General features: G+C 39.5%; 2 protein-coding genes across 3 annotated transcripts; one reads left to right on the top strand and one right to left on the bottom strand.

Moving 5' to 3' along the window:
- Nucleotides 1–509: 509 nt before the first annotated feature.
- Nucleotides 510–19,239, top strand: LOC119724887 (gamma-aminobutyric acid type B receptor subunit 1-like). The gene is made up of 17 exons (XM_038196184.1): nt 510–650; nt 881–1,051; nt 1,753–1,854; nt 2,337–2,451; nt 6,026–6,174; nt 6,613–6,763; nt 9,999–10,096; nt 10,935–10,998; nt 11,153–11,245; nt 11,841–11,991; nt 13,774–13,906; nt 14,627–14,734; nt 15,044–15,166; nt 16,041–16,221; nt 17,246–17,394; nt 18,069–18,209; nt 18,965–19,239. Exons 1-17 carry the CDS (start codon nt 537–539, stop codon nt 19,088–19,090), a joined length of 2,169 nt encoding a protein of 722 aa, XP_038052112.1. The 5' UTR covers nt 510–536; the 3' UTR covers nt 19,091–19,239.
- LOC119724886 (exosome complex component MTR3-like) lies at nt 12,933–27,569 on the bottom strand. 2 transcript variants are annotated; one of them, XM_038196183.1, is made up of 8 exons: nt 27,375–27,569; nt 26,626–26,683; nt 25,266–25,519; nt 24,228–24,288; nt 23,932–24,017; nt 22,730–22,909; nt 21,143–21,281; nt 12,933–13,914 (listed from the first exon to the last, which is right to left on the bottom strand). In XM_038196183.1, the coding sequence occupies exons 1-7, from the start codon at nt 27,459–27,461 to the stop codon at nt 21,159–21,161; spliced, it is 849 nt and encodes a 282-aa protein (XP_038052111.1). In that variant the 5' UTR covers nt 27,462–27,569; the 3' UTR covers nt 12,933–13,914; nt 21,143–21,158. The 2 variants fall into 2 exon arrangements, with proteins under 2 accessions (XP_038052111.1, XP_038052110.1); XM_038196182.1 differs by lacking the exon at nt 12,933–13,914 and having other exon boundaries at nt 20,092–21,281.
- Nucleotides 27,570–27,833: the final 264 nt, after the last annotated feature.

Raw genomic sequence — 27,833 nt, 5'->3', positions numbered from 1 at the left:
GGGCCAATGAACATTCCAACGACAATCTCAGCTCCCTGGGGAGTATACAGCTCGATGTTGCCATTTCGGCACAAAGCAGCTAAAATCAACCACAATAACCACCTCTGCCCTCACAGGTGCCCATTAACTCCTGGGTGGAGACAAGCAATGAGTGACAAAGTGCCTTGCCCAAGGGCACACGCACCATAGCCGCAGGCTGGACTCGAACCCACAACCTTTAGATTTACCCGCAGAACACGAATTCAATGCTCCAGACCACGAGGCCACAGCACCCCACTAACGAGTGTAACAAATGGGATACCATCGACGGGCAAAGAGGTGATGGAGGGACCCAAAATGGCATGCCAATTCCTGTATAGCATCTCCTTCGGTTTAGACACTTAAGACTTCTAAACGATTCAGGAGTGAGCGGTAAGGCGAAGTCGGAGACGATGCCTTGATTTCGGACATTTGTATTTTTACATTGTGGTAGATAATAGAGTATAGCTTTGTTTCTTACCTGTTTGCAGTGCAATGGAGGAAAAGGAACCGATGTTATGTACCGTGAGCTCTACAACAAAACCACTACCAAGATCATGGTACTAGGAGCTGGATGCTCTATCGTCACCCAACCTACTGCGCAGGCGTCACACCACTGGAACCTAATTCAGGTATTGGGTTATGTAATACATATAAGATGGTTCTTCATATCGAAAAGACAGCTTGTCGTCAAGATAATATAAGTTGTCAGATTGACGACAGCTCGTCATTCTAGCAAGATATAGCATCATCATAACAAAACGGGACGTCATTCCGACGAGATAGTTTGCTATCCTGACAGGATTGTTTGTCATCATGTCAAGATAGTTTGACAAATTGCTTCTTTTTATGTTCCTTTCAGCTGTCCTACTCCTCAGCATCCCCGCTGTTGTCCAACCGAAACCTCTTCCCGAAGTTCTTCAGAGCCTTCCCCCCGGAGACCGTCTTCAACGTGGTCAAGTTCGCCATGCTGAAACACTTCGGCTGGAAACGGGTGGCCACATTGCACCAGACTATCGATCTGTTCTCTCTGGTAAGTGCATGTTTTTAGCTGCGGCAAGCAGCTCAAGAAAATTGTGTATCTCCGTTGGTTAGTAACAAACTTCAGCACATGCCTTTTTTGGCAATCAATCACCTTGTCCCTTAGTCCCTCGCAACAACACGTGCTTCAGGTGTTCACTACCAGCTACCAATTTATTGCAGTCGTGGAAAATTGGGTCACGAGGTCACTCATTTCGCATTGGGGCTAGCACTGTACTGCACTTGGGGGTTCCACATGCTATAAAACGCTCCATGCACCAACTGACGTTCAACAAAATAATGGGAATCCTTTTCCATTGACAGTCACGACCACGTGAGTAGTTGTGCACTATAAGAACAGACTTTCACATCATGTACATGACTTATTGGCTACAGCGACTTCTGAGATCATTTCGAGCTTTTTTAAACCGTTGCTCATTGAGTATATTAAAATTTACCTATTAGCCACATCAGCAAAGATTCAAAATGGACTTCTATTTACAATATCACCACTTATAGCGGCTTCTGGAGCCCGTGCAATAACATTTGACTCCTGGCTTCATTATATTACCAAAATAAATCGATAAAAGATATGCCTAGAATTAAGGTAAAATAGCGACCTCCAAAGAACATTTTGCCAGACTTTAATAATCTGAGAAAGTCTTAAATGTTATTCGTGATAGTTAAGGTGTATCAGAAATTTGCTTCTTTCAGCCGACAGTTGCTTTCCTAGACCACGCCGAAGAAAACGGAATCGAGATCATCACGTCTGAGAGTTTCGCCGACAGTCCGGCCATCCAGGTGTCGAATCTCAAGGTAAGTCATGAATTATTATTATTACTTTTTGTATTATTTATTTATTTCTGGTTATAGAACCAAGCATTCCTCAAAAGTACCCTAGGCACTGTAGCTCGCAAGCCTGAAGAAACCTGCAGCGAGAAGACAATGAGAAGAAATTACAGTTTAAGAGGTGGGAGGAAAACCCCACAAGAATTTCTGGGGAAAACCCACAGAATCAGGCAGGGACTGAAAGCCCAAAACGCCTTTTGACCCAGGCGGGATTCGAACCCGGGTCACAGCGGTGGAAGGCGAGGAAAGTATACCGCTGTGGAACTTGAGTCCCCCTAATAAAAACGTTGTACTTTCATGATTATATTACGTTTTAAATAGTGCAACAATAAGGAATTAATAATAGTGAAATAATAAGGATTTATATTTAACACATTAAACTATGTGACCGTGTACTCTGCCGAATGTATGCTATAGTTAGCATATCACTTGTTTGCCCTTTTTCTCAGAAACAAGGTGCGAGGATAATCATTGGTAACTTCTACGAGACCAAAGCGAGACAGGTGTTTTGCCAGGCTTACAAAGAAGGGATGTACGGAAAGAAATACGTGTGGATCATCACCGGTAAGCACACAAGCTATCAATTCTCTATCCGTTTGGGCACAAATTACGGGCGGTCATTTTTATCTAGCTCACCCGTACAGATGTTAACCAAACCATGGCCATATTGTGAACTTCGGCTCATCACCGAATCGGCTTGAGACTCTAACTGACCTATTTTAAACTAATGGTTTTCGAGGTGCTGGCTCAATATGGGTTCTTTTTTTCTGTTGTGTAGAACGTCAAATTGTATCCTTCACTGTCAAATTATTGGTGACGTCTTTTTCGTGATTCGAACACCAAATGCTTACAGAATGGTTTCGCCGGCTGGACACGAACCTGAAGCTTCAAACAAAGCTGTAATTTGAGAATTTGGACCATGAACCACTCTTCCATCAATACTTTGGCAACGTCTTCTGTCCATTCGAGTTACTTTTCCCAAAGAACACTACTTAGCTGAGGGAAGTAGAACAAGGACAATCCACCGTGAATTAAATGATGCGACATGCTTGTTTCCCCTGAAAATAGCGGACAATGATTAAAATATCAAGGCCTACAGTCATGTGTGTGACTGCCGTTTCCTGCTTTTAGGTCCAATTGAGATGTTTTTGTTGGAAATAGTCACGCCGCAATATCTGGAACACGCAATCGTGCTGAAATGTGAGCTGGGCCGATTATGGGTATAGAAAAGTGAGGGACATGCTTTTTAAATCGAATCATGCATCAGATAAAACAAATCACGGTGGATGTGTGGAAAAACTCATGCATGCTTAATTATATCCCTTTCCGGGAGGATGACCTAGTAGTTAGCGGTACTCATGATCAGAGGGTCAGGTGTTCGAATCCAGCCACTGACCATATGTTGTGTCTTTGGGCAAGCCACTTCACCCCACTTGCCTCTCTCCGCCCAGGAGTATCAATGGGTGCCGGCATTATCTGGGGAGTAACCTGCGATGGACTGGCATCCCATCCAGGGGGAATAGAAATGTTCTCAGTCGTTTCATGCTACTGAAACCGGAGATTAACGCCGGCCTGATGGGCCACGTTGGCTCGTGACAGAATTTACTTTTTACTCTCCGCGGCCAGAGACGAACCCGAAGCTTAAAACGAAGCCGTAATTTGAGAAAATGGACCGTAAACCACTCCGTACCATCAATACTTTGGCATCGTCTTTACCATAAAGTAAACTTTTCCGACGAACATATCTCAGCTGAGACAAGTATTACAAGAACCAGGAATGAGACTGTCAATTCAAAAAGTCTGGACATCGAATAAATCACTGAAAAAAATACGTATCTTTCTGTACCTTTTATCTCTCAGATTAAAAAACTCTGACTTCAGAACAAAAGTCTGACAAATCTCATACCTGAAGGACCAACCACAGTGACTTCGTTGTATGCGATGTACATTGTTGGTTTTTTTTTAAATTTTGTTTTCCCTGAAAACAGTGGTCATCATGTTTGATATTGAGGCCTAGATTAATGCCTGTGGCCACGGCATTTGTGTTTTTATATCTGGCCATGAGAATAGTTTCGGTATAAATAGTCACGCTGCAATCTCGAATACGCAGTCGTGGCGATTCGTGACCTGATTCGATTATGGCTATACATAATAGAAATAAGAGGAAATTGACCTTCAGGAAATACTATTAAATTGCATCCTTCGATGCAAATTACTTGAAGGCAAAACTGGAGAAGATTTGGTCTTTCTCTGCAAAAGAATTTGTGCTGTTTTAATCTACAATTCATCTATTTGGCACTGTCGTCTTCAAATGTTATTAATATTGTCAACAAACACACTCAATGAAAACCTATACAGGGTGAGTAAAAAAAAAGGAAACCCAAATGTCGGGACTATTGTTTTATTGAAGTTCTGCATGTAGCACTTTTAAAATATAGGACATGCAAGCCCAATTCATAAGCTTTCTTTTAGTACAAGAATCATTCACATCACGCATGTACTTTTCAAGTTAAGGAATTGTAAACACAACCACCGTTTTAAAGTTCTTTCCAAGGATCACAAAAAAAGGTGTGCGTTCTTTCAGCAAAACGAAAACAATTCAACCCATCCCTATGTGATTTGTTTTCGTTTTGCTGAAAGAACACTGAACTTTTTTGGTGATCCGTGGACGGAACCTTAAAACGGTGGTTGTGTTTAAAATTCTGTAACTGGAAAAGTACATAAGTGATTTGAATGATTCTTGTACTAAACGAAAGCTTATGAATTGGGCTTTCATATCCTATATTTTGAAAGTGTTAGATGTAGAACTTCACTAAAACAATGGTCCCAACATTTGGGTTTCGGTTTTTTCTCACTCTGTATAGGGTGGTCCCAAACAAACGGAACCTCATACCTAAAGATTCAAACCACATTTGATTTATGTCAAGTCAAATCCGACAACAATTTCCAAAGAGTCCACGGGGGAAGGGATATACTGAAGTAGTTTGGTGATGCATTACGCTTCGCTCGTAAATCGTTACCTTGCAAATCATAACAGGAAATAGTGTTACAGTTAACATAAAAGCATCGGAATCTTTATTCCTCAAAATATATGGAACGGATATTTTCTTCAATATATCGTCATGAAGGGAGGATTGAGTTTCTCTTTGTTTCGAAATTGCCGTTGTCAAATAAGTCTATCGATGCTGTAATGTATAGTGAAACTTTTGAATAACATTCAGTTTAACGTTTTCTGTTAATAAAACACGTACGCAGTTGGATATGTGTTTGTCAAATATAGCGCCACTGCCGAGCTAGACAAATTGGTTCTTTCGGAATCTGTGATTAACGACACCCAAATTTTCTGACGTACAAAAATGTGATATAAATTATGGTTATTTGTAATTCGGGTAACGCCTTGTTGAACGTAGCTGACAAAAAAATATAAATAGTTATATCTTACTTCATATACCTTTAAGTACTTTAGGAAACAAATTTCTGCAATGCAGTCATTTTCAACAGCCATTTATCCCTAACCAAAAAAAGAGGAAAAAAAAGATAATCGTAGAAGCAAACAAAAAGCAAAAGAAACACAATAAAGTAATACTGCGTCGGGAACTAAAACATTCCAGTATTTTGTTTTGAAAAAAAAAGATTTTAAGCAATCCTTGGTTTGTCTGGAACCAAGTCCTTCTGCTTACAAGGAGCGTGGAGATACAAAGAGTAAATGGCTTCTAAAATAAGCCTGGAATTCAGATTAAAACAAAAAAAAACTGAGTCATATATCGCAAGAGTCACTGTTTAGTAATAAGCCTTTTAAAAGAATCTTACACTGCTGTGGGTTGGGCTTAGGGTTAACCCCCTAACCCTTACCCCAACCTAAACAATTACCCTAACTAACCCTCTCCTTAACCGTCACCCTTACCCTAAACCTAACCCTATGATTCTAGCTCTAACGCTAACCCTATTCCTAAACCTAACCCTAACACTTGTTAAGGTGTCCAACTGAGTGATATACCAAAATGGAGAAAATTATGTGCTTCCAACTGCATTTTTAGAAACAACGTGACAAGTTTGTCCTTAGGACTTATTTCGTGGGATCAGATTACATGCGCACATCTCAGATGGTCTGTGTTGATTCAATTGTCGTTAATGGCAGGCTGGTACAGTCACCAATGGTGGTTATCAGAAGATGACGAGAACAGACACGATTGCACCAAGGAGCAGATGGCGGAGGCCGTGCAGGGCTACTTTACGACCGACGCGCTGCCGCTCAGCCTGGCTAAGGAGCCCGGAGTAGCAGGCATTGTGAGTACAGGCTAAGATGGCCAGTCCTTGAGGTTGCAAGGGGTGGATCAGCTGTGGATCAAGGGGGGGGGGAGTAAGCTATCGGGAAGGGGATTGGTGGTTTAGCAGGAATGTGCTAAATGTGTGCATGATTTTCCTATATTTGCAGCCTACTGGTTGTAGACCACCATTGACTCACGCAGCTCTAATAAATACCTTTACTTCGAACTTGTCAGTTTTTAACCAAACTTTGTCAAAAGTAGCAGTAGCCCAGCCCCAAGATGTCACATGACCAAACTGGGGTAGAAGATCATCATGGTGTCACTGGGGTCAAAAACCTGATTTTTTTAAAACTCAAAACACTACTCCTTCCAGAAATTACAAGGCCCAATCACGTGACTCATGCATGAACACAAATTCGTTGCCGATCGAGCTTGTTTTTTTTCCCACTCAATTTAGACGACAGCGCAATTTGAAGCGGAATACAAGGAGTATGTCGGCGGGGAACCAGAGACGTTGTCCGGGTACCAGGAAGCCCCGTATGGTTTCGACAGCGTGTGGACGATAGCGCTAGCCCTGCAGGAGGCGGAGACCAGACTGCAGGATTTGGGTAAGTTATGGCTACGGCTGTTATTGCTATAAGCAGGATACGGTGAATAGCCAAAGCCGCTTTAGATATATATATTTTTTAAACAACGGCTTTTCTCTAACATTCAACTTTGCACACATGAGGTGATACCAAAAAAGTTGTGCAAGCAGATATCGTTAATTTTCTCAAAAAGTACCTGACATGAGTGTTTCATTTTGATGGAGCATATTAATTATACTCTTGTGTATAATCAGTGACAACGTCATGGAAACCCATTCATGCAAACCAGAGCTGTAACAGATTATAAAAGGATATGTGGTTTTTCAACCGTTCCAATGGGAACTGGAAATCGCTCAACCGGCACTCTGCAATGGGTCTTTTTATTAGCTGTGTAAATCACATTGGAACGGGTGAAAAACACATTGCCATTTCTAATCTGTTGTATCTCTGGTGTGCATGAATGAATTTTCATCAAATGTTCGCTGTGATTATACACACCGAGTACAGGCAATATACCTCATCAACATGAAATGATGTTGGGTACCTTTTGAGTAATTTAAAGATTTCTGCTTGCACAACTTTTTTGGGGTCGCCCTGTACTCTTGAAGAACCCCGTCCCACACGCGGGTTTATACGCAAACATGGGCATGTGGCAAGTGCGAAACCTGAAACTGACGAATATATAACTGTCAGGAAATTCCTATCTTGCCAAGAAAAGGATTTAGCACATGGCAACGTCAATAGGCAAAGGATACGGAATGGATGTGCATTTGGCATGTGCATACAGTCATTGTGCATGATGTCGGATTGAACAGGTGGAAATGTGTAACCTAAAACTGATCAGTAAAGTGCGAAGAAAATGTTGCGAGGCAACGCTTAAAAGGAGTATACATAATGTAGGCGCAGGAAAAGGATGGGCGTGCATTTTTGTATTCTTTGCATGAAGTAATTTACATAAACGTGGAGTGTATTCAGCGTTAATTATGCGAGTACAAAGTTCGTTTGTTTTGAAAACGAAAATGGCACCTTAAAGACAGAATTCGCTTGCTTTGTTAGTTCATTATTTCCAATGTCTTTGTTCTTTTTCATTCTTTATTTTTTAAAAGTTTTTTTGAAGTTGTCTTGTCTGAATATAAATATATAATTAAATAATTATGATTAAGATACATAAAATGAAAACATTAATGATAGTTTGTTTGTTTGCTTTTAACTCAAATCTCAAAGAGCATAGTTTGCTTACATAACAAAACTGGAAAGCACTCAGAGAGCGCAAACCTCCGCCAAGGCTAAACAATTCCCCGCCATTACACACAGCAGCAAGCACAAATGTGGTTTCTAAAATAAATTCGTAAACTCATATATTTTGTATTTAACATGTACATGCCTGTGTTGGTCTACCTTTCCACTCCCCAATGTATAAATGGTCTAGTCCATTGCCCAGTTTGGTTTGATTAGGTGGGTGATAAGGCATACAGGGTCACCTGGTCAGTGCCACGCACACGAAGCTGGTCACGCAGGGTGCAACATGTTCCATATGATGGGTAAAATAAATCCTGGGAAAAAAATCCTACACCCACAAGCAGATCCGGATTACTTCCAAAATCTAATCGATTTTACTTGTGCCAATTCAGGGCTTAGGGTGCCGCCTTGTTCCTCCCTAGCTCTTTGCTTTTACATGGTGCCTGGCCCTCCGGGCTTATTACAGGGAAGGAAGTGTGTAGACCGGGACCGCCGAGATCCCAGAAGTGTCCCATAAGGGGTTGGCATGGACCACCCCTTGAGTTATCCTGTTCACAGACAAACCAACGCCGGTGAGAACATAAACTTAAACAAATAAAGCATCGTGTACCTATTGTGACAAATGGAAAGTGACTGAGCATTACACAGATCGTTAAACCGACAGATACATAAGAAGCCAACATAAGTCTTGAAACTAAAAGCATCGTTACATTGTACAGTCTCTCAAAATCACGAAAACTGACGATAAAAATCGCCATGAGGAATACATTACACTACAAGGCTGGGTTAGTTTTTTTCTACCTTGACATAGATAACAGCAAGCCGACGACTGTGTTTTGGTATAGTGCCCTGCTTTATGGGTGTAAGTCTGATGTCACTCGATACCACTGCTCTAAAATTTGAAACTTGATCTGTTCAAAGAGCTTGCAAGTCAATCTGTGATTATAGAGCGCCAGTCTCGGTAAAATCTGGGGGAAAATATAACCTCTCCGTACTCACGAGAACGAAATGGAACACGCGATACCTTAATGCCAGCTACGAAGTCAGACAAATAATTAAGCGACATAGCAATCAACCAAAAATTCTGACCTCTTTTAGGAAGCGAGGATATTCGCTTTCTCGACTACCGGATGCCGGCCTTGTCTTCGCGAATTTAACCGGCAATAACTGCACCTGATCCCGCGTTTTCAAAACGTCACTATTTATCAAGAGCGAGATCTCTCGAGGATTGATGGCCGGACAAGTTTTCATTAGGGCCTGCGCGATATATTAAACAAATTTCGGTCTGTACAATGTGCTACAGTATACAGCCGACTTGAAGTTACGTATCGCGTTTTACGGTCGAGAACACGGCTTCCTGTGATGAGGTGAAATTGACTTTCGAAACTAATTTTGTCAAAATTACTGTAGTTAATTGCCTAGCCACGGAGTTCCGCCCCATCTGCACGGATTGGATTCCATAGTGAATAATTAAGCAGCAGTGTTGAAGCCAAGATCCTTGTGATGGATCACAGATGATCACAGGAAATCATAGGTCCGTCACAAGTCCAGCACAATACACAACTGTGACAAATGCAGTCCTTTGTTAATACTCTTCATTCGCCTGTTTCTTAATCTTGTGACTGTAATTGTAATTTGACTTGTGATTTACTTGTGACTGGACTTGTGACCGGACTTGTGAATGGACTGGTGACTGGACTTGTGATTTACATGTGACTGGACTTGTGATGAACTTGTGACCGGGCTTGTGATGTACTTGTGAACGGACTTGTGATTTGTTTGTGACTGGACTTGCGATTGGATTGTGATCTACTTGTGACCAGACTTGTGATTTACTTATGACTGGACTTAACTTGTGATGTACTTGTGACTGGACTTGTGATGTACTTGTGACTGGACTTGTGATGCACTTGTGACCGGACTTGTGGTGTACTTATGATTCATCACAAGTTCCTCGACCAACACTCTTAGTAGTTCGTTATCTTTACCTAATAGATCATTGTTATATTTCTAATAGTTCCTCCCAAGACGATTGCAAACTTCTCATACGATGACGATGAGATGGCAAAAATATTCTTCGAGGTTATCAACGCTACAAACTTCGAAGGCGTCTCGGTAAGACATTGCTGTTTTATCTAATGAGGCAATTTAGCAATAGTAGAAATCACTGCTATCTTCAGTAGATAGCATCATTCCTACGCTGAATATGTATAGGTAAAACTTAATTGTATTTATAAGGTAAAATACATTATTATGCTGCCGATATAAGATCTTCAATGTGCTGACATAAATATCCACTATCATTAACTCATATATTTTATTCAGAAAAAAAGTTTGATCGCACCAGCGCTTGGCCAAAATTCTAATTCACGTAAGAGACAAAGAACTATACTTCTGAACACAAGAGCTACCGCAATTTCGTTAAATTTGTATATAAAAAGAAAGAACTTATCAAATTGATTTTATTAATTTTGATAATGCATGTTGGATTCAAATGACGAGTAACCAAATTTCAAAAAAAAAATGCTAGACATAAACCTTCATGGAATCATACTTCTAAATAAAGGGAAAAGTAAAGTACAGTCTGTCACGAGCCAATGTGGCCTATCAGGCCGGCGTTTATCTCCGGTTTCAGTAGCATGAAACGACTGAGAATATTTCTACTCCCCCTGGATGGAATGCCAGTCCATCACAGGTACTCCAAGCTAATGCCGGTACCACTTACACTCCTGGGTGGAGAGAGGCATGTGGAGGTGAAGTGGCTTGCCCAAGGACACAGCATATGGCCAGCAGCTGGATTCGAACCCCTAGCCCTTTGATCATGAGTCACGAACCCTAACCACTAGGCAACACTCCCCAAATAGAGGGAAAACACATGTTTTATTTGGCTTTTATTTGGCAAAACTGCAGTACATGTAGTACATTCGCCTGTACGTTTCATTAATTCCTCCAGGGACCTGTGCAATTCACATACGATGGCGACCGCAAGGGATTAATGCAAGTTGAACAGAACCAAGGTACGGTCATCAGCACTGAAATTAACATGAATTACCAATAATGGATTCATTAAGTCCCGTGATTCTAAACGATCATTACCAAGGTCAAGCTGGTAGTTTCGATGAAGACTAATCGCCAAGATGCTGTTTTTAATGTGTGTTTTTTCCTCTTCAGATGGGGCTGAAGTGAGAGTGGGGATTTATCATCCCACAGCCGAGGATGAGAATAAGCTTCGGTGGACAAATGACCCTCGCATCGTCTGGCAAGGTAAATAATTGGCCATGCTTCCCATTTTTTTTTAGAAGGAATGTGATTTAGTAGATGAAGAAAAGCACTTTAAAGTCTTTCAAGACGAGTATTTTGAATGGCCTTTTAAGCAATTCAGATTAGGGGCTCTTCATCTATTTTAGTTCATAACTTCAATAACCTATAGGTCATATTCACTGCAGATATTTCACAATACATTGTCGTCTTGCGAATGAGTTACAAAGTCGGCCTACCTGAACACTCCAAAAACGTAGTTTTTGAATATAATTATAGGCAATATTTAAGCGCCAACAATCACTAATACAAAATGTATATACAAATACCTACACCTCTTCTATTTAAAACAAAGATTTTTCTGGGGGTGTCATTAACAGAGAACGTTACCATTAAACATCATCAATTACAGAGAATAACAGAGAATTTCAGAGAACTTCAGAGAATTTCAGAGTATTTCAGATATCAGAAAATTCACCATTTTTGTTCCAGTTTACCACCAAAAGGGTCGCACGTCACTGCATGCAGAATCCATCATTGAACTTTGCCGTAACATGAACTTTGACCTCTGAACTTTGACCCTTGTATTTCTGACTCGCAGGTGGCAAGCCACCTGCAGATTCGATCCTTGAGGAGGAGCTGCCTCAGACCATCTCGCAGGACCTCTTCATCGGGATGGCGATCCTCGCTGCCGCGGGGATCGTGTTGGCGATAGGCTTCCTGGCATTCAACGTGCGTTTCAGGAACAGACGGTAAACTCCAGTTTCTGTTTCTGTTACTTTTTCCCCACAAATTCAACTCATACCAATTGACCCCTTGCATAGAGCGCCCTCAACGAGGACAGGTTTTTATTTAAAATATCGGTTCTCGCTGCCGCAGGGATCGTGTTGGCGATAGGATTCCTGGCATTCAACGTGTGCTGCTGAAACAGACGGTAAACCCTTGTTTCTTTTTCTTTTTTCCCCACAAACTCATACCAAGTGATCCCTTGCACAGAGCGCCCTCAATGAGGACAGGTGTTTATTTTAAACCAGTGATTGTCTACTCTCGCTGCCGCAGTGTGCTGACGATAGGGCTCTTTTTGTTTTGGATTTCAACGTGCGTTTTAAGTCAGGTTACTTTTTCTATTACTTCTATCAAACAAATTTAACTCATACGAATCGGCGCCTTGTGCTGTGCGCCCTCAACGAGGACAGTTGCTTATTTAATATCAATCAATGTCGACCTTCCGGCTGCCGCTGGGACCATGTTGGCGATGAGTGGTTCTGACTTCGAATGATCGCTTCAGAAGATAACTTTAGTTAAACTCTAGTTTCCTTTTCTCAGTGTTTTTATCCATCAAATCTACTCATACGAATCGGCCCCTCGCACACAGCGCCCTCAACGAGGACAGGTGTGTTTATTTTAAACCAGTGACATTGACATTACAACGTGCATGAGTATGCAGTTCCAACAGATTTATATCGGTGAAGGGCACAGCCAATAAATGAGAAATAAATTTGATTACGTCCGTTGACCAACACAAAAACCTCAGTGAACAGATGTTGCAAAAAATAGCTGATTATTTTGGAGAATAATCAAATTTATTATTATGTTATCTCCCACACACACACACACAAAACACCTTGGAAATCAATGAAGAAAAGTTAATTTTCTATGGACATTTAGAATACCACTGTATTAATTGGCCATGAAAAAGGTCAGGTAAGTTTGAAACACTGCTGCCATTATGTTACACCATAAAAGAAACCTATTTTCTTTCTCAATATTTTTTTGACGAAGATCGACAAATCTGGAACACTGACAGACCTGAAGGTCACGTAGCAATAAGCTAATGGAATGTAGTCAGGAAAAGGCTAACGGGAATCTAATAATGATTCCAGACGTTGGTATTTGTTTATTTTCGTTCCTAACATCCTTCGGTAACATTTCGTTACTGTTTCGTACGCTAAGAAATCAAATTAAGCATTTTCTGCCAAAAGGCCATGGCAAATTGGCAATGCTTTTTTCGTCCTTGTTTTATTGGATTAAGAGTTTAATTGGGTCCCGCATCATTCAGTGCCGGCCTGGGTTGGCTCAATTGTTGGGTCTGGGACCTTTCCCGGTAGAGAGCATTCAATTACATTACCGTACGAGCGTCTTCAGGTCAAAGGTCAATGCTGCCATATCTGGAGAGTGAAATGTGGCGCAGGGGATTGCTTATAAAAAGTCGTTGGTTATTGGTCGAGTAGTCAACCTAATTAGAACAAGAAGACACGATTTACAGATTTCAAGCAATGGCCATTCCTGTATTTGTCTTCACAATTCAATTAGAAATAATTCATTGAAAGGCTGAACAAAGACATTGACTGGAGCGGGGTTTGAACCGTTCCGGTGCTCTTACTAACTGAGCTATCCAGCCCTTATGTTGGCGGTTCCCCAATTCGTCAATGGCTTTGTTCAAAGTTGCGTCAGGTTGCAACATTCTTTCCGAAAATGTTCTCGTACATACAAAGCTGCTCCTTGTTTAATTATTTCTTTTTTTTCTGAAACAGATTTATCAAGATGTCCAGTCCGAAGATTAACAATCTCATTCTATTGGGAGGGATGCTGATGTATGTGTCAATCTTCTTCAACGGACTGGACACAAGCAGGGTGCCGTTTGACTCGTACGTCTGGATGTGCAAGGTAAAGTTCTAGGTACAAAAGGAAAACAATGTGCAAAAGGCGTTCGTGTTTATGGAATAAGATTTCATGGGGACAATGTATGAGATGATTTGTTTATGTAAAGACGTGAAATCTGCATGGTAAAGACTCCATTACAAGACGTTCTGCGGCAGCACTGCGTATCTCTTTTGCATGTGTGGTTGTGAGTTATCTTACAACTGATTTCTTGCAACTTATTTCTTGGCATTGATTTCTTTGCACTTTATGCGAACGCAAGTGTTAGACGTATCGTTCTTGAACGTGCATGCACGCTGTTGGTGTTTTAACATCGCATAATCACGTTTTTATAATGCCGACAAGAGTTAACGAAACGATATTCATCTGTTATTGCTATAATGTGTACCGCAAAAATGCAAAACTGTCTAGAGTTTGTCACACATCGATATCAAAGGAGTCGTTCATATTTCGCGTTGAACAGCTCATCACAATCAATTTACATCGTAATCAACATCGTGCGCACCTGATGGATTCACCCCACGCGTGTTGTATAATGCAGTAATGAACATGGGCATTACATGCGGCGCAAACCGTAATTGGATTCTCATTTCTAGTACTCAGATACTTCCGAGTGAACTTCGCTCAGCGAGAGCTTTTTAAGCGCATTAGCGTCCCTTCTGGGTACTTTTGTTCTCTCAGATGTACACAAATATTGTTGCACTTTTTTATAATTTGTATTTTCAGGCCAATACTTGGTGCCTCGGCATCGGCTTCTCTTTGGCTTTTGGCGCAATGTTCAGCAAAACCTGGCGAGTGCATAAGATTTTTACCAGCAAAACCATGATGAAAACGGTAAAAATTTCATACTATATTACTCCAGAAAAAAATATTACTACTGAATATTTTGTAACAATTCTAGCTCATAACACTGCCTTGTCCATTGCAGGGATCTACTATATCTACATGTCGCAGTGACTCTTCCAAAAAAAGTGAAAAGCTTCCAAAAACGTGAGCAGCTCCCGGGTGACAGGCAGGGCGGTTTGGATGGTGCAGTGACTAATGTTTAAATCACTGATTAGAAACCATTTTCCTGGTAATGCGACACCTAAATTTATATTATCTTCTGTGATTAGTGATCCTTTTTTCTTCTTTGAACTACAGATAATAAAAGACTACCAGCTCTATGTGATGGTGGCTGTTCTAGTTTTGATCGTCACTCTGGTTTTGGTTATCTGGGAGATCGTGGATCCACTACAGACGGTAGTAAGAAAAGCAGCCAGACAGGTAATTGTTGGTCTATCAGTTTGATCAACCATTACCAATCCATCAATCCACTGATCAACTAGTTTATATCACCATCATTCCGTTGATCAACTACTAGACACTTCCATTAATCCACGTATGTCTTGATCAACCATTATATATTACCAGCGTTCCGTTGATCAACTAGTTGACATTTCACTCCATTGACTGTGGATCAACCAGTAGACATTGTTGCCAATCCACCAATCCCTTAATCAACCACAAACACTTCCACTCATCAGCCAATGCGTTAATAAACCAGTGGACTCAGTCACCAATATCCACCAATATCCAATACACGGTCGTTGTGTTCAACAAGCAGACATGAATTCCAACTATCAGTATTAACTAGTAGACACCAACACCACTAATCACAATTCCGTTGATCAACTATTAACTTGACCCTGTATCCGTGATATAAACAGCAGACGCTGCCAGTAATCCACACATCTTTAATCAACTAGGAAAGACATTTCGACCACTCTATCAGTTACTTAATCAACCAGCATCCACAATTCAGAAATCAGTTATTCGTAAGCCTAGACACTTTCAACGATCCGCCATTCACTTGTTGATCCAGTAGACAGACACCAAAACTATTATATATCCACCAATGAGTGCATCAACTAGTAGGCATTTCCACTGATCCACCAATCAGTTGATCAACAGTTACCATCAAGCAACCATCCAACCAACCCACTGATCTGTTATGATCAAGTTGGTAAATGATCAACAGTAACGCACGCACTCCAATCATCCTATCAACCAATGTTCATTACAAGCGTTAGGCTTTGATTGACATAATACATTGAAATAGTTATTAAAAAAAAAAAACATTTTCTTTTATCATAAACAGCAAACAGATGACCTGGATGTGGTCATCATTCCTGTCCACGTGACCTGTGAGTCCACATGGCAGGTGTATTGGGTCGGGACTCTCATCTGCATCGAGGGTTTACTGCTTGTCTTCGGCGCCTTCCTGGCCTGGGAAACCAGAAAGGTGACGGTCCCAGCCTTAAACGATTCCAAATACATAGGTAAGTTTCTCTTTGATGATGTATGCAACTGACATCAAAATCTAAAAGACCATTAAGAGAAACTGGCTAGGTTCACATTTAATCAATATTCGATCGAACAAAATATATACATAATACTAAATTCCGAAGGTCGCAGGTTCGTTTTTATCTTCAACCTCATAAATATCAAATCAACTATTACACGCCATAGTAGTTTACAATTAATTAAATTGTTGCCAGTCTTTTATTTCTGAACTTATCAGATTAGACTCAAATATAACTCAGGCTTTCCCTTGTATTACATCCAAGATCATTGAACAACTTTACGCAGAACGGGGAAAATGGGAATCAAATATCGTTCAGTATATCATTATGAAAGAATACAATGTGCTTCGCCACATTGTAATATAAAACTCCATTTTGACAATAACATACCGGGAAATGTTTCCATTTATAGGCAACATTGGTAATTATCCTTGTTTCTTATTATATAACAGTACGCGTAATTTTTAATCCTAGGAGGGTTTAATAGGGGCAATGTCATGAATAATTCATGTTTATCCATGAGAACGGACAATGACATCAACAGCATTGTTGTTAGTTACTCAACTAGTTACAATACATTAAAGCATTTTAAAGAACGGTTATCGTCGAGCTACCACACAGTAGCCTAGTGGATAGCGAGATGAGCTATGGATACAAAGATCCCTGGTTCGCATCCACGTCGTCGCTGCACTTTTTCATCAGCTATTTTTCTTCTCCAAATTTATCACCGAGATAATTTTAAATTAAGGGGAAAATAGAACGAGAACCAAAGTCTTGCAATGATTCAAAGGAAAAACTGAATTATTCATGACATTGCCCCTAACCCTCCTAGGAAAAAAAATAACGCTAACAGTACTGACGAAGAACACCAATATCTGAGACATTGTACGAGTTCTCTGTCACATAGCGCTGATCGCTGGTCTTTTTGGTCAATTAGACAAAGGAACACGACGCCAAATTAGTAGGAAAATGTTATTAAACAAAATGTTCTTGTCCATAGGAATGAGCGTTTACAACACCGTGATCCTATCGTTCATTGTGGTTCCTGTTTCACTCATCTTGGACGAGGTGAACGCTCGTTACGTCATCATGTCTATCTTCAACGTGTTCGCTACGACACTTACGCTGTGTCTGGTATTCGTTCCAAAGGTAAAGATTAGAAAAATGGTAAAATAATGTTTTTTTTCTGAAAAAAAAAACACAAGATGATGAAATAAACACACAGAGACTACATGTGTATACAACTTTTACATTGAAAGGGCTCATCAGTGTAATTTTTTAATGTAATCCTTGAAAATGCACGTTTGTGTCACATTTAACCTTTTTTTTCAATTTTCCGTTTTGCCATTTTCAAGGGTATTTTGGTGCCTTTTTGGTTTTTATGCTAAGGCAAATTTGTCAGCCAATGATCACATTTTCTCACAAATAGTTTCAACGAACAAATTTTAGGGATAACTATTTGAACAGAAAACACTTAAACTGAACAAAGTCTTCCTTAAATGGCATCACAGCAACAGCGCCCGCAGTTGTCCAGAAAAGCTTGGAAATTTTTAAATAGAAGTACTCTTTTCTAAGTGCACTAAAATTAACCCAAAAGGGAATGTCAAATAGTGTAAATACATTACAATTTAAAGGGCGCTTTACTCAATCTGGAAAAGTCACTTAATAAGCAAAGTGCAGTTGCTTTTAAATAAATATACGTTGAATTCGAAGTAATGGTAAACCGACAATGGGTGTTGTTAAAGTGCCCCGCCCGTTCATAATTCACGAAGAGGTCTTTTTTCTTCTGTTTCTTCTCATTTTTCTTTTCTATTTTTTCTCAGCTGAAGGTTCGGAACGATATTCACCCGAAGGGCAGCATGCTGTCCACCATGAAGAGCGGCGAAGAAGGGGAGAGTGACTCGGACAAACGAATACGCATTCTCAATGATATGATTCAAAGGTTACAATCATCGCTCGTTAAGGTAAAGCATAACGGGTTCCCAGTTACATCAAAAATAACTGTCATACCAATTTATAGATATCCGATATTTGCCATTAATTATTCTCCAAACTTCCAGTTTCAACTTTGGTGCATTTAACAGTAAACAATAGCCGCTCATTCTTGCACGTACACAACTCCCCTCTCTATAGTGACGATGTGTAGTGAGTAACACTATGGATCATAATCTATCGGGTACAGCTTTGAAAAGGTCTGTAAACTGGCCTCATATATATTGGTACAAATGACAGGTTAAAATGATTGCTGCACAACCTGTACTAATGGTCTACCAATCTGGGTAGGGTTTTTGATAGTTTGTGATAGTTTGAAGTATAGGAGGGTTAAATATAGGTGATTTTTACATGGTCATGTTTACATAATGATGTGAATCACGGAAAACATGCTCGGATCAACGTGTAGTCTGTCGGTGTCGTTAGGCATGACGTCACAGCTCTAACGACATTGCTGACTTCACAGGCGGTCTTAGAATTGTTCACGTTCTGAAAGTACTAGGTTGGACTTCCTTGCTTTGTTCTTGACGTCACAAGTGACGTCACAGGTGACGTCACATGTAATTATAACAGGGGGTCTACAACAATGTATTTAACCCATTCTCTACGTTCTACAGTTGTCCTTTACTTTGTTCTTAACATCACCTGTGACGTCACAAGTCTGCGTTTTTTTACCCACTCTGGACATTCTCTACCCTTTTATCCATCTTTGTGTTTCTTATAACAGAAGGACGACATTATAAAGGAACTGGAGACAGCTGGAGTCAGCGGCCAGACCAAACATCACAGGGACTCAGCAGATGAGGGAATCAACACGGCAGGAACGTCTCAGGAAGATCCGGCTACCAGCTAGCTAGCTCGGATTTACGATGTGTACAGTGTATATAGTGTTGCACGATTGTCAATTACATGTAAATAATCGATTACCTGCACAACGCTATCAACTAATCGCACAAAGCTTTATAATAGAGATTTACTTCTTAATGTTGATTGTGCTTAATGATAAATCGCAATTCATCAAGGTTAATCGATTTTATCGATTAATCACGATCAATCGAGATGAATCAAAAATTGATCGATTAATATTATTTGCTCTTTCTTTAACTTAGCAATTACTTTTAAATCGATTGCCATATTATATTCTTCAAATTCAAAATGCTTAATGTATTAAAAGAGTTAATACATACAATGAAAAGTTTTGATTAAGAAAACCATTCGATTCATATCACTGGTGTTCAAATAGAGTTGACTCTAGTTAATAGAATCACTGTTAATACAAATTCTGGTTATAGCAAACATAAAGCCATGGTCCCGACTGTGTATGTGCATAAAGAATGGGACCGGCACTCTACTTAATACAAAATTCTGATATAACAAACATTTTGGCTATAGATCCGGCTGAGTTGTATTAACGAGAGTCAACTTTTCTTCTAAACATTTCCTCATATGCAACCCTGCTTAATTATAACTTGACAGATTAAACCTTGAAAAAGCTGTACTTTTATTTTAATTTATTGACCGACCTCTGAATTTAAGCAGCGATTGTACTCAAAATAAAGATATTTGCGCCACAGTCAGATCACTACAGTATGCGGCGTAACACAAAATACGATATTCATACGACGAACGAAAAGTCGGATGAAATCATGTTGCAAAGATGCCAGTCATGATTATCAGAAGTAAATGCGAGCGAATACCTCAGACAGGACTGGACAAACTGTGGCAGACAGAAAGACGGACATGACGACACAATAACGGACAAAACACGGACTGACAGACTACGAAGAGCCATATAACTGGGGGTGGGGATAAAAAAAATGTTGCATTTCACTGCCTATAATGATCAATAAAGAATTACTCGAAATTAAGTTTTATTTTATTACATGTAGTTCAACAATTTACTATAGTGGATTTTGTAAACAGGTGTTTTTTTTCGCACTTTCCCCATCGTTTTTACACATAATAACAGGTAGTTATCATTCACAACGTGTGTTTCTTATACACAATGTTGGAATAACGTTGCTTTTACTTATTCATTTATTATTCAATGGTTATCAATGTTTAGATGTTGAGTCTTGGTTTGTTTTATTCGCACGAACTGAATTTGTTTTGTTTTCCCTTGTGTGTTTTTCCAAATGTTATGGTTGAGATGTTGATAAAATTTATTATGTAAACGGATTAAAGGGAGAAAACATGCACCAAAACTGTACAAATAATTCAATGACTGGCAAATGATGTCTTATTTATTATGTTCATTAAACATGGTTTATTTTTGTGTAATTTTAGGTTTAATCCACTACCTCACAATTCAATATCTGTATATATTTCTACAGTTGTTGGAGCGCTGTTATGTTGCATTACTATACTGTGATGAAGCGGGAATAGTGAGAAGAAAAAAAATAAAGAATACAGCAGGTATTTTAACTTGGTTTTTTCTGAAGTGTCACTTTCTCCAAACATAACAGGTGTGTATATCACCTACAAATTTGTCACACGAAAGAGTGATTGTTTCACATTATGGTTAATTTACATGGTCTTATGTCAGGGCAGTTACATGCTCACGATATAAAAGTGCCCTATTTAGGTGACTATTGGTTATTCTTTATAATGTTTGATATCTTAAAACACTTTTCGTGTTAGACTTTCATTTCAGCAAGTGTTACATGTGAGTCAAAAAAAAACTAAAAAATAAAATTGTTGTTCCTGATATGACAATTGTTTGCTTATGTATACTTTAAGAGGTTTTAACATCATTTTGTAATTTACTGTTTCTTTTACATATGTGTACATGTTATGAGCGTAAAACAAAATGAAGATGCAAGATAAAATGAAATTATATAACAAAGTAATAACGTAAACAGCATCAAAACGTTGATGTTTAACACTCATCAAGGCCTCCACAAACCTTTAATGTGTCGTCATCATACGTCATCCTTCTTTGCTGTTTGTTGGGATTTCTGGGCTTTTCGTTTGGTCGCTTTGATCAGACACTGGCTCACGACCGGGAAAATCCTCACGCTGCCCTCAATGCACTTTTGCAAACACTGCCAATATTGTGGGGAAAGAAAATATGTATAATTTTTATCAGTTTTGTACACGATTATATTGGTGTGCATATAAATTTTGAAAGTAAAACTTGACATCAGAATTTCATGGGAAGTGTGCAGTTTTGCAGTTTATCTTTGTGCACAATCATTTTAATCATAGTTTTGAGATGATCACTTTGGTTTTAAAATGTTCACGGTTTTAACACATTTTTGCCATTTTTATTATACATGTATCATATTATCAGTTCAAATTTAATAAATGGAAAACTGTTTAAATAATGTGCCTTGCTCTAATACTTTTAAAAGACTTCAAAAATTATCATAAAGGGCAAATGTTATCTAATTTGACATGAAATTGTTGTTGGCAGATTTGTAGTTAAGTCAATACAAGTCAAATCACAAGTCAATTCACATGATAAATCACATGCCAATCGCAAGTAAATCACATGCCAATCACAAGTAAATCACATGCCAAACATAAGTAAATCACATGCCAATCGCAAGTAAATCACATGCCAATCACAAGTAAATCACATGCCAAACATAAGTAAATCACATGCCAATCGCAAGTAAATCACATGCCAAACATAAGTAAATCACATGCCAATCGCAAGTAAATCACATGCCAATCGCAAGTAAATCACATGCCAAACATAAGTAAATCACATGCCGATCACAAGTAAATCACATGCCAAACATAAGTAAATCACATGCCAATCACAAGTAAATCACATGCCAAACATAAGTAAATCACATGCCAATCACAAGTAAATCACATGCCAAACATAAGTAAATCACATGGCGATCACAAGTAAATCTCCACTGGCTTCCGATTTAATTTAATATCATGTACAAACTTATGCTTCTCGCTTATCGCTCACTACACAACATCTCCCCTCGGTATTTAACTACGCTACTAGCTCCTCACCAATCCGGTCGTTCTGGTCTCCAGTCTGCTAACCAACACCTTTTAGCTGTACCCAGATCGTACCGATCCTGGGGGGACAGATCTTTTAGTATAGCTGCACCACGTCTTTGGAATAGTCTACCCATTAGCATCCGATCTAGCACATCTCTCAGCTCATTCAAAACGGCTCTGAAAACACACTACTATAATCTAGCCTACACCACCACATAATAAGCTCTTCTGCTTGTCAGACTAGGGAGTAATACATTGTTTTTTTGTTCTTGTTTGTTTTATCGTGTTTTTTCTGTTCTATTGTAGCGCCATGAGCGCCTTTGTTAGGTGGATGTGTGCACTTTATAAGTACCCATTGGCAATCACATGCCAATCACAAAATCACTGCAAGTCACTCACAAGACAATAACAAGTAATAGGGCATGAACAATGACTAAGGGTGTTTATGCCAAAGTACATCTGAATAGATTTGAATAGATAAATAACTTGTTATTGTCTTATACAACCCTGGATGTCACAGACTTACCTTTGCAGCAACTTCAGGTTCTATCTCCCCAGTCTGCTGAATTGCCGATAACTGATTGAGTGAGGGTAGGTAAGCGGCTGTAACCGAGCCATGATTGCTAGCATCCCCGTCAACCGATCGACTGTAGAAGTCTTCGGTGATGGTGGGATCCAGCACAGACGTTGTCTCACCAGCCTGACGCTAAGACAGGAGAAAATTAAACAGAAAATCTTCAAAGAAAAGAACACAGAGCTTAAAGGGAAAATACAACATTTGCAAACATCAAAAAATAAAACTACCAAATCATTTTGAAATACCTTGCTGGACTGTTAGTGAATGACAGTGTAAAGCATCCTGTAAAATCATGGCACCTGGTATACTGTCATTTTCAAGAAAAGTGGTATTTTTGTATCAATTTCCAACGCTGGTCGGCCGACCAGCGTTGGAAAAAAACTGGCTTTTTTTCAAATACTGGCCCCAATTGACCATCGCACTTGTTTGCAATCGATTACACACCTATGAACGGGTACAAGCCAGCTAGACTGGTTCCCTGACCTTACAATTCCCCAATGTATGTAAACTCTGTTTCTTCTTATATGGAGTCAGGGAACCAGACTACAGGAAAATGATTGTTTTTCTTGGTTTTTATAGCATTTTCGAACCCAAAACCTCAAAAAAGTCAGTGTAACTATATTTGCTATATATTTCCAACCCCCCAATTCCATCCATTTCTGAAAATTACAGCAAAAGCACATGATGTATATTCCCTTTAAAAAGGAAGACTAATTTATCAGGAAAAAACTATCTTAGTACTCTACCAATTGAGCTATCCAGCACTTTGTTTCTGATGGTGAATACAGTATCTTTGTTTATGGGATGCTGATCGAAGGCCACAAGAATGACTGCACCACAAATTTTGTCTGCCCATTATTGTTTAGTTATACTACGAACTGTGAAAGTCAACATAGTCTAAAGAGTGCACAACTTTTAGTACAGGGCAAATAGGGGAAGTACAGTTTCAATTGTAGCTATGCAGACAGGGTTGAAGAACTAGAATAGCTCCTATGGACACAATTTTGTATCAGCAAAAGAGTCGAGAAAAGGGAAGTATCAGTCTGGCGACTTGGAAAATCACAAGCAAACTAACAGCTGCCTCCTTCATTTTTTCAAAAGCCCCCGGAAGAAAAACTCTATTATTTTTTTGAGCTCAGCCTAAAACTCACCAATGAACATCCGATGACGACATCATACATTTCGATCCCAGCATCGGCCACAGCTACTGAGGCACATGTCAGGGCAGCAGCAAATGCTACAAAACATTGAAGGAATAAAAGAGAATAACCAATTATATGTTTTGCTGAATATTTGAAGAAAAATATATAAAAACATATTCCTGGCAATATCTGGACACAAATTTCTTTTCTTTTTTTTAATTTCTTTTCACTTATAATCAGTTGATTAAAATTTGTCTATGAAACAGAAACCATGTAAAAAACTTTATAGAAACAACTACACGTACCACTTCCGTCATTTTGTAGAACCGTCACAAAAATATCTAGCTGTGACTTCGGAAACTTGTGCTGTAACGAGTGGAAAAAAAATTAGCTTTTAGTTATTGAGTTCGTAAAATGTTGAAGTTTAAAAAAGGAGTAAGGCCAAATAAAAAAAACATGTTTAGCCTCATGCCTTGTTGAAGAAAAGGAAGGCGGCCTTTTTTTTCCCTCCGAAATGGCCGCCTGACCGGGCTACTTTTCAAAATGACGACCAGCTTTTTTTTTCTAAATGGCCGTCACTTGGACTCAGGAAATGACATACCAGCTTTATATGGGCTAGATGCAAGAGACAAAAAGGCCAAAATGATGTCACTGTTTAAAAATTTAATGATGTCAACTGTTTAAGCAGGCATGCAACTGGGAAATCATAGAAAAAAGAGGAAATTCAAATTTTTCCCAGACTTTGTACAGTGTTTTTCTATTTTCAATGGCACACATGGGAAGTAAAAAAAGAGGAAATCAGCTGATCCGAGAAAGTTGCATGCCTGTTTAAATCTTTTTTTGTTTTAATTAAAAGAAAAAAAAGGCAGCTTCCAAAAAGGAAGTGGGCGGGGACGCTAAACATGTTTTTTTATTTTTTATTTGGCCTAATAGTACCCAGGGGACAATTTCACGAGATTGGCAAGTACAGAACATGTTATTGGTGATGATTTCATATATTGGGAGGATTGGGAGGGGGGAGATTTAGGGGGGAGGGGGGTTGATGATGGGGCTTCAAGAGCTAACCAGGGGGAGGGGGTATCGTCTCAGTTCCCCCAGGCCCATCGCTAGCCCTGAGCATCGGGGGGTGGGGGGTGGGGGTGGGGATGTATTAAAGTACCACCTAGGAGGCCCACTACCATAACAAATACAAAGATACATATGTATGGTTTTTGCTGTTGGGGGGGCCAATTGCTCGCCAAGAGGGGCCCAGCACCACCAGGCCCCCCTCCCCCCCCCCCCCCCCCCCCCCCCCCCCTGGCGACGAGCCTGTCCCCCTTTCTGAATCTGCCAGTCTAACTTACCAAGCAGATAGCAGGTTGCAGAGCCTGCGCAATCACCAAACCCATCTGTTTCTCTTCGCTGTCCGTTTGATGCTGCCGTCTGCCCGGACACGAGAACGTCGCGTACTTGAACTCGCAGCGCAGCGACCCCTGCATGCTGAACCCCTCACGGCGTTGCACCTCGTGCGGACCGTACACTGCGCAGATGACCTTCGTGTTGCACGCCTCTATGTAGGCGGAGCCTCGGGCCTGGCTCACTACCCCAGCCTTGAGAACTGTGTGACAAAGTGTAACGCAAATAAAAACAGTGTGATCATGCTTCCTCCATGGTGTGATTAAGATCGCAAGACAGGACTGCATGTTTTAACATGTTTAATGCCTTCTATCTGTATTGAAGCAATTTGATTTGAAAAACATTTATTTAAACTTCATTTGTTTTCATTTAATACAGTTAATCATAATTTCGAAATAAAAAAATTGTTCAATATTTACTTGGAGGGTTTTATTTTAATTCAATAAAAAATGGGGAAAAAATGTTGCAAGCTGATGCCACTTTTTTCTATCGAAGTGGCTATCGTTACGGCAGCCGTTGTTTAGTGCCCTCTACGATACTTTTTTGATACGCACGCAGGTATATAATTATTTGTTTCCCCACGTTTTAGCGAGCAGTGTGACAGCTCAGACGATAGAGGGTAGGATTTTGCACCGCAAGGTTGCGGGTTCGCATCTCAGTTTTGCACTCGAATTTTTTCCTTTTCTAACCTGAGGCTTTGGAGGATTTTTTTTAAAAGGGAAATAAAGTTTGAATTTCATAACGTTTAAATTCACTTGTTTTCCTTCTAATTTTATATTTTCTTCTCATGTTTTTATAAAAGTTGCAGTACTACCGTAACGATAGAAAATGGGAAATGCGTTACTGCTGCCGTAACGATAGCCACTGCGTTTTTCTATATCACCTCAATAAAGGTCAGTCATTGCAAAAATGATTAGTTTTGAATCTGGGAGAAACATTGCAAATATAGGAAATACTTAGAAAATGTTCTTGACTCTTCATTGACTTTGTACACAACCGCTGAATTGGCGTCAGGTTGCAACATATATTCCAAAAATGAAATAATGTTGCATCCGTACGCCACTTTATCATCATGCATATTTATCTGAATGAAGTTCAGTCATTGCAAAAATGTTGAAAAGATATGAATCTGGGACTGAAAAACATTTCCAAACATGTTAATTGTGTTACTGTTAGAAAATACTTTGAAAATGAACTTGATTTTCCATAGATTTTGTACACAACCGACAGTGACCATAGAAGTGGCATAGTATGTACGTCTACTCTACATTATTTCTGTTAATAATAGCTTAATTCAATTTTTCTTACAGATTGGCCTGATCTCATCCAAACTCCTGTTGTCTGCCCTTTTTCCATTTTCTTGAAGCTGTGGAAGGCAATGAAAAGAAATAGGGTGAATTTAATAAGTTGGCATGATAATTGATATTGAAAAAAAATATGGTTGCATGAATTTGAATGCAGTATGCGAGACTGACTGAGTACTATACGCAAGCCAAATTCTATCTACTTGAACCTTCCTAAAATTGTTTCAAAGTGTCAAACTCAAGTCAAAGTCAAGACCACGAACATGACGAATACTAGAAAGAAAACAGACTTTTTAATACTAAAAATAGGGTAATCCTTACTTTTAGGACACCTCTATTTTGTACGAGTTCTGTTCAAAACTGACTTTTGCAGATGACTGTCCAGTACCAAAGTGACTTTTGCAGGCTAAAGAAGTCTTTTTTCTTCAGACAAACTCATGTTAGTTATAATTTTGAAAGCACTTTCAAAGAAAATGTGACTTTCCTACCTTTTTTTGCAGTTCGCCATCTTGCTTTTTAAATTTATTTTCTGTTTGTCATCGTCGTCTTTAACCCCTCATAAATCAAAACCCTGCCCTCTTTCTACAAAATTAAACCTGCTGATATTCAAGAGGTGTCATTGCCAAATGTTCAAATGTGTCAATAAATATCATAATGTCACTTTTGAATGTCATAGTCAGCTGTTTTGGTGAGTCTTTTAACCTTATAGGAAAGGGGTCCTAAAAGTAAGGATTACCAAAAAAATAGGCCTACCAGTTGTTTCTTCGTTGATGATTTACAGTAGAGCTGGGGTTGGAACGTCTCTTGAGGACACGGAATGCGTTTAAAGTCGCCTGGCATTGTGACAAATTAATAATAAAATAGGCCTACTGTTTGGAACTTAACTTCTGCAGTTTTACACGGAGACATACACGGTACATACACACGTGCGGAGGCTGACATCTTGATATAGCGCCCTCAAGAGTTATGTTCTTTCTTTACAAGTGCGTTGACCTCAAGACGAACATTAAAATGGGAGTGGGTTTTCTTTCTTTTTTTTCCTTTTTTTTGGGGGGGGTGTTTCTGGGGAACCCTTGCAGAACTCGTAGTTTGAAATAAAGGGAGGATTCAACAGGAAAAACAACATGTCTTTTTAACTTTTGCATTTTTTTTCTAGGAGAAGAAATCCCGTTTGGGGAATTTTGAATAGGTGCCTTAAATTAAACGACTCAG

Source organism: Patiria miniata, unplaced genomic scaffold, assembly GCF_015706575.1.
Source record: "Patiria miniata isolate m_02_andy unplaced genomic scaffold, ASM1570657v1 HiC_scaffold_18, whole genome shotgun sequence".
NCBI lineage: Eukaryota > Metazoa > Echinodermata > Asteroidea > Valvatida > Asterinidae > Patiria > Patiria miniata.
The sequence above is the reverse complement of the archived record's forward strand: the minus strand, read 5'-3'. Positions and strand labels throughout refer to the sequence as shown.

Bases quoted from the DNA above. Each gene is read 5' to 3' on its own strand.
- LOC119724887 (XM_038196184.1), top strand. From the start codon at position 537: ATGTACCGTGAGCTCTACAACAAAACCACTACCAAGATCATGGTACTA. The intron at 1,855-2,336 runs GTAAGTCATGAA...CCTTTTTCTCAG, and splicing joins TCCAGGTGTCGAATCTCAAG to AAACAAGGTGCGAGGATAAT. The intron at 15,167-16,040 runs GTAATTGTTGGT...TATCATAAACAG, and splicing joins TAAGAAAAGCAGCCAGACAG to CAAACAGATGACCTGGATGT.
- LOC119724886 (XM_038196183.1), bottom strand. From the start codon at position 27,461: ATGCCAGGCGACTTTAAACGCATTCCGTGTCCTCAAGAGACGTTCCAA. The intron at 24,018-24,227 runs GTACGTGTAGTT...AATGTTTTGTAG, and splicing joins TCTACAAAATGACGGAAGTG to CATTTGCTGCTGCCCTGACA. The intron at 21,282-22,729 runs GTAAGTCTGTGA...CAATATTGGCAG, and splicing joins AACCTGAAGTTGCTGCAAAG to TGTTTGCAAAAGTGCATTGA.